The sequence below is a fragment of the Trachymyrmex septentrionalis genome, unplaced genomic scaffold, assembly GCF_001594115.1.
Source record: "Trachymyrmex septentrionalis isolate Tsep2-gDNA-1 unplaced genomic scaffold, Tsep1.0 scaffold87, whole genome shotgun sequence".
Taxonomy (NCBI): Eukaryota; Metazoa; Arthropoda; class Insecta; order Hymenoptera; family Formicidae; genus Trachymyrmex; species Trachymyrmex septentrionalis.
In genome coordinates, this window is record NW_017306059.1 from 2134858 (window position 1) to 2142222 (window position 7365).

At 30.1% G+C, this 7365-nt stretch overlaps 2 protein-coding genes across 7 annotated transcripts in view; one reads left to right on the forward strand and one right to left on the reverse strand.

The window, feature by feature from the left end:
- LOC108755264 (biotin--protein ligase) overlaps nt 1–1006 on the reverse strand; it is an 11232-nt gene extending 10226 nt beyond the window's left edge. For 2 of the 5 annotated variants that reach the window (XM_018498175.1, XM_018498171.1), the window contains exons 1-2: nt 831–1006; nt 60–294 (exon numbers count right to left, since the gene is read on the reverse strand). In XM_018498175.1, the coding sequence (XP_018353677.1) occupies nt 60–210 (151 nt within the window). In that variant the 5' untranslated portion in view covers nt 211–294; nt 831–1006. Of the gene's footprint in view, nt 1–59; nt 295–660; nt 763–830 lie in introns of those variants that run through there. The other 3 variants (XM_018498174.1, XM_018498173.1, XM_018498172.1) reach the window with 3 other exon arrangements.
- A 344-nt stretch (nt 1007–1350) lies between these two features.
- Nucleotides 1351–6734, forward strand: LOC108755287 (2-methoxy-6-polyprenyl-1,4-benzoquinol methylase, mitochondrial). Of its 2 annotated transcripts, none has more exons than XM_018498208.1 (5): nt 1351–1715; nt 1967–2379; nt 2730–2818; nt 2904–3027; nt 6219–6734. In XM_018498208.1, the coding sequence occupies exons 1-5, from the start codon at nt 1541–1543 to the stop codon at nt 6240–6242; spliced, it is 825 nt and encodes a 274-aa protein (XP_018353710.1). In that variant the 5' UTR covers nt 1351–1540; the 3' UTR covers nt 6243–6734. The 2 variants fall into 2 exon arrangements, with proteins under 2 accessions (XP_018353710.1, XP_018353709.1); XM_018498207.1 differs by lacking the exon at nt 6219–6734 and adding an exon at nt 3789–3985.
- The last annotated feature ends 631 nt before the right edge of the window (nt 6735–7365 follow it).

Consider the following 7365-nt stretch of genomic DNA (forward strand, 5'->3'; position numbering starts at 1 on the left):
AGATAATATTATTTGTTAGTTATGTAATAAAATCTATAGTATAGATGTACACAAATTACCTTTATTTAAGTGTCGAAGTGACTTAATCTTAAGTGCAATAGAAGGATGATTCTTGCTTTCCTTAAAGATGGTATTTAAATGTGCTTTCAGAAATGATATCCTTCGTGCTTGCATGATAGTGGCTATTATGTAAAGAAATGTTAACAGCATACTTTTTTCATAAAAATAGCTGATATTGTTTAAAATACTTGCTAGTTTACTTTTGAATGGAAATTCCTGCCACAGATTTTAGATCTGAAAAATAAAATGTTTCCTATAGAAAAACATATAAGGTATAAACATACTTCGAGAAAATTTTGTCTCAAATGATCCCATAATAAAAATATATATTTCTTGAAATACAAAATTTAAGAAAAATCATACAAAGAGAAAATAAGTAGCCTCCAATCTAAATAAATATTAAAATCAATCTACAATTGTGCCTAAAATCACACATGTAGATGCACAAATATATTTATGAATATACTTATATATAACAAATATTGAATACACAAAATTTAATATTTCTAAAGTAATGGCATTGCAGAGTAAAGTGTGTTGTAAAGAACATATCATTATAATCACAGACTTTTATAAGTCTTTAGAAACATGTTGCCTTACACTCAAAGATTTCATAAAAATTAGCACGTACGTAGAGATGATAATCCTGATCAATTTCTGTTTTTTAACCGTACATACGAGCGACATGAAAAGCTACTTGGCAAATACTAAAACACGTTATTAAAACGAATGTAATTGCAAATTTAAATTGGTGGAATATCCATACGCACCATAATCGTGAACCATCGCTTTTCGCTTACAATGGGATTAAAGTAGAGCGCAGAATCAGTAACCCCAGGTAGCCCATTCTCGAAAATATCGATAGTTACTGTGGCATTCCTAAAGACAGCTAGGAATGTACTAGACTAGACATGACTGGACAAAATGCTCTGGACGTTCGGCAGAACAGAGCGCTATGTTATCGCTCTGAAATTAATTTATCAGATGCAACAATTACGTTATATGCTGAATTGCATAATCGTCATATCTATCGATAGCAATCAACAAATGCTGTACAGCAAAAATAAACATGTCACGTAATTAGTTACAAAATAAAAAAAATTTTGGATTTAAAATGTTATCTATTCGATAGCCAACTGCACATACACAAGTCTATTCATAACGTAATAATATATATATATTTTTATATTTATCTATTAATCTATTCATATATTTGATAGCACGTGTTGATCGTTAGATTTATTCGTTGTACTTTGCAACACTGTCCCATTCACATATTCGAATGAGATGGATATATATTCTCCCAGAGAGAAGGTTTCTCTATTATTCTGTAACCTTGAAGGAAGAAAAAGAGACAATCTCGAGTGTAAAAAGTGCAAGTGAATTGAGTGTACGACTTACGAGTGTAGTGTCAAGTATCATATGGTACTGTTTACCTGATTGTTTTTTTTTTTATGTCTGCACTTGCAGGCATAGTACGATGGCCTACAAAAGTCTTTGCGTGAATATCATTAAAGAAAGTCGAATACTAGATAGATATTTAAAAACTGCTGTAACTACACGTGGTTATTCGAAAACAGCAACATCTTCAGAAGATGACAGATCAACACATTTTGGTTTCCAAACGATTAAGGAGAGTCAGAAGGCACGGGAAGGTGAAAATTTTATTATTTTTGTCGAATGTTTGTCTCTTTTTATTGTATGGAATATTAATAGTTGCCACAATGAGTCAGACAATATTAATAGCAACAGTTATAACTTCTTGAGAACTACTACATTATATATATACATTGTATATATTTGTATATATTTTATAATTATAATTTTATTTTATAATTTTATAATTATTGTAGCTTCTTGAATTGGATGTGCAGTGTCAAAGTTGATTCGAAAATATTTCTTGCAGTATATACCGTGTTTGAAAATGTTGCCAATTCTTACGACATGATGAATGATGCAATGAGTATGGGTATTCACCGCATCTGGAAAGATATTTTTGTACAGGAATTAGGACCCACTCATGGTACTCATCTTTTGGATTCTGCTGGTGGCACAGGCGATATTACATTTCGGTATATTAATTTTCTGAGAAATACGCCAAATCCGCATAATGTACATAGTCATGTAACTGTATGTGACATAAATCAACATATGTTAGATGTCGGACAAAACCGAGCAAGTAGGCTAGATTTATCAGGGGATAGTAATTATGATATTATGTGGAAGCAAGAAGATGCAGAGAAGCTTTCCTTTGCAAATAATTCTTTCTCTGCCTATACCATAGCGTTTGGAGTAAGGAATGTAACACATATTGATAAGGTACAATATTGATTTATTACTTAATCAATTATAAGGTCTGTTTTCTGTGGCTGAACTAGTATACATTTTTGTAACTTAAAATGAAATAAGTATATGTTTGATATTTGTCAAAAGCGAGAAAGAGATTGTTCTAGTGTAGTCTAATGCAGGAACAGAAAACAAATCTTATTTTTTTAAAATACTGAAATATATTGAAAGTACGTTATACAGAATTTACATTTATTAATCTCTACTTATTACACATTTAATACTTATTATGTATTTTAAACTAAAAATTATAAGTATATCTGAATATTAAATTTATATTAAATATAATTAATTGAATTTATTTGTTAATTTTTATTTCACAGGTATTGTCTGAGGCATACAGAGTATTACAGCCAGGAGGAAGATTTTTATGCCTAGAATTTAGTCACATTGATAATAAGCCTTTACAATGGTATATATTCTAAAACAATAGAAAACTTATAAAAAGATGATATACATGTAACTTGTAGCAAAATTTCATTTACTATCTGTTTTAGGTTGTACGATCAATATTCCTTTCAAATAATACCTGTAATGGGAGAACTGATTGTGGGGCAGTGGAAAGCTTATCAATATCTTGTAGAAAGCATAAGAAGATTTCCAAAACAAGAAGATTTCAAGGTAAAAAATGCATTTTTTATATATTTATTTAATTATTTTTTATACATAAACTGCAATAATGATATTAAGGTTTTTTTTTTTGGAAACTTCCCTTGATATTGTCACCGACGATACTACATATTAAAGACCGACGTCTTTACAGGAGTTGACGTCCTTGTGAATATAGAAGTAATTAAGAGTTAAAAACTGAAAATATTATACTAATTTTATGATTTATTAGTTTAGTGGACATATTTATGCTATTTTAGAACTCAATAATACTCGATTTTTCTTTAAAAAAATTATAATTTCAGTGCTATCATCAAAGTTTGATTATCAACAGAGATGATAACTGCAGAGAAAAAAATTGTAATTTTTCTGCAATATATAGAATATTATAGCTTTACAAGCATATTTATTTATGGAACATTTATTTAATAAAAAATTATGAATTTAATAATGTATGAACCAAATATTTATGTTAATAATAGCAAATTTATATCAATTGTCGATAATGTCAGCGTTCTTCAATTATCTCCGGGCCCTTGGGGCCTTTTTTATATCGCCGAAAATTTGGGGGGTTTTTAATAGTATCTCATCGGTGAGATATTATTGTTCTTTATTACAATTCTATGCTCACACACACACACACACACACACACACACACACATGCGTGCGCGCATACACACGCACACATGCACATTAAGCTTCCTTTTTATTATGCTATGTTTTTCCGATTTTTAGTTATATTTGCTCTTCATGTTCTTTGTTATATTTTCAGAATATGATTGAATTCGCAGGATTCAGAAATGTGACCTATCAAAATCTAACGTTTGGTATGGTTGCTATTCATTCAGGATTTAAATTATAAGTAAAATATCTTGGAGCATAGAACTGATTATTTTTTTGAGGAACGAGGAAATTTACAATTATAATACAACATTGCCAAACAACAGTTACAGTAATATCAAAGAAAATGTATGTACAAAAATTTACATATTTCTCTTTAGTTATTTATTACTTTTTATTAATTAACATTTATTTCTTTCAGAAAAATTGTGTATTGTTTTTTGATTATATTAGTTACTCGTTATAAAAACTAAATTATGTATTGCATAAATATACAATTATTACATAATTATTACAATTTTATTGATTTACTATCATTTTGTTTGCAATATACGTACGATGTGTCTCGTCAATTTATTATACGACCATATTTCTATTACAACAACTACTTTCTACAATCGCATAAAATTTCTTTGTAGCATTTATTCGGTATCACAGAAATACTGGTTAAAAACCCATTTCTCTATGCTAGTACATTTCGGCCACCTATCCGAGTGTGAAATTTGCTTGCTTACTACGTAATCGCTTTACACCTGCAATCCACCGTATTGCGTAAGAGTCGTGCGACTCTTTGGTACCTCGAACATGAGGTGACGCGACTAACTGTGCCTATCGCGATTTACGTTACTACGCATTTCTACGCGGGTCGCTTCCGTAGATCATTTCGTAATTTGATGGACCCGAGGATACGAATAAGTACAAGAGAAAATTCTAAGAGACAGTTTAAACGCAATAAAAAATGATTTATTTTGACAATTTTGTAGACGGCTTATTATTCTTCTTTAATTAATATTGTTTATTTATTGTTCATTAGAAAAATTAATTTTTTTAGAGCTTATTTATATTTTCTTGTATCCGATTCAATCCTAGATAAAAATATCATTTGGATCAAAAATTTTTCAGATATAAATTATATTAATTAACTGACTTAATTAGAAATTATATTAGTATTATAAAAATGAATGACAATTATCTCTTCCACACGCACAATGAGCTACAATACATGTATATATTGAAATTTTAATTGGAGCACAAGAGAACTGCGGACTTTTTTCGAAGAGATAAAGATATAATCTCAAATTTGTACAATGCGTTGAGAACATCACAATTTTTGCACAGCTCGGAAACATAGAATAGGATTAATAGCAGGGTTGGGTAAGTTAACTTTCTTTTTTTTAACTAAATTAAGTTAAAGTTAACAGCCTTGAAAATTTAACTTAATTAAAATACAAGTTAATCTATAATAAAATTAATTTAATTAAAAGTTAAATTAATAAAAAATGTAATTAAAAAGTTAAAAGTTGAATTTGTTCGAACGAACAACACCAAAAAAAAAAAATAAAGAGTTTGACTATTTTACATAATTTTTCGTATTTTTCCTTTCTTACAGCTTATTTATTTAATCTGGTTATTTTTCTTCACAAATAATGATTGTACAATATAAAATTACTAAATTATATATTCATTCTCGCATTGTATCTAAGGATTGACTTAAAAAAAATCAAATTAAAAGTTAACAGTTACCGATAAAATGTAACTAAATTAAGTTAAAAAATTAAGAGTCTAAAATATAACGAAGTTAAGTTAAAATTAATTAACTTTTTAACTTAACTTTTATCTTTTTAACTTAGCACTACCCAATCTTGATTAATAGTGGTGAAAGAAGAGTAAGAGCATTTAAAAAAAATAATTTTTGTCACTCAAAATTCTTATTTAACTTCTGCTTACATTTGATCTAATTTATCTTTTGTTCTACGATCTTTATTTTTTTATTCTGTTCATCGCATTCTTGTTTTATATAATCCATTCAATTTGTACTCTGATCATCTTGTTTTTATTATAGAAAGATTATTATAGCAACAACTTTGCTTATCTTTACTTATTTTTATTAATCACATTTAATGTACTATTTAGATACAAATAATGCAATCTATCTTCATTCATAGTCGAGAAAAGAAGCCTTATATTTAAGATTATCTTAGTATAGTTCTAACTTTGGTAAAAAAATTAATAGAAAATGATAGAAAAATCCTATGTTCGAAATCTGGTTCGTGACTAATTTAATAATTTGAATTAAATCTTCTAGAAATCTTATATAAATCTCACAGAATTCGATAAAATTTGATAGGCTTCATATCCGATTAATAATAATCTCGCGAGATCGACGATAGAAAACGATATAACTTTTATAGAAAATCATTTGATAGAAATCCTATCATTCTCAATCGTTCTCTATCAATTTTTTTATCAGGAAAAATGTCATGAACCAATCGAACAGTCGCATTAGCATCTTAAAACATTACTTAAGATGATCTTAAAATAGTGGACTATGAATACCGATTTATATGTTTGATTATACAAGAAGGTAGAAAACAGAAGACAGTAAAAGGAAGTTTCAACGCGCCGATAGGAGACGACTCAGTGAGAGAAGATGTATTGTATTAACAGCAGCAAAGACGATACCAACGGATCGAAGGCCGTCGAGGCAAGGGGGGAAATTCATTCTACGTGGCGTAATATCTTCATGCGTCATGCGGTGTGCTTTCTCTAGGAGGTGAAAATTCTTAACTTTCTTCGACCATAGAAACATACCTATCGTCGCCGATGATGCTTGGCACCGCGCTCCCACAGCTTTTCACGACTCGTCGGTTTGTCTATTATTGACGCATCTTCTCCTCACTTCCCGGTTACTGGCGCCAACGATTTCGCTTCGATCGACGTTCACAATACGTTATGTCACCCCCACGGGAGATTCCTCTTTTTCCTCTTTTCTAAGACCCGGTGATTTTCTAACTTCGTCAGCGTGGGAGTTTATGATTGCATGCGAATTTATAACTTTGTAACGTGAACTTTTCGAGATTCACATTTTTTCCAGCATACATTTATGAGTATCTCTTTATATAAATTATTTATATACTAGATAAAAAAAAAACACTTATCGAGTGGTATAATACGTGCCGCAAAGTATCGTTAATACATTACATAATTTTGCCGCCCACTTTAAAAAAAAAAAAAGAAATTATCCTTCATGCCGGAAACTTAATAAACTTAATGCAAACAGAGGTCAAATTCGTCAAAGTGATAAATTGGGAGATATATTTCTTACAGGAAGAAATCGCACGGTGTCGGTTATACCGAGCGAAGAAGCAGAATCGTGATGCAGCTTCTTGCGCACGTATCGATTTTCCTGACCCCGGTGACCACGTACCCCTTCCGCCTTGGATACTTCCTGGAAAGTATATAATGCCCCGCTTCGGTATACGGTTTATATCCGTCTATTCGTGAGGATTGGTGCAACGCTATTATACAACGCACCGTTTCTCACGATACTTCACGTATGATGGTCCATCCGATTGATAAACATTGCTCTCAGATTTATAAGTGAGCGATGCATTAAACCAACAATTCATCGCTTACATTAAATAAATTAACATGTACAGCGCCTGTCACGCAAGAGCATTATATGCGCGCGAATATTTATTATATTATTGTCTTAAAATAAAATAAAG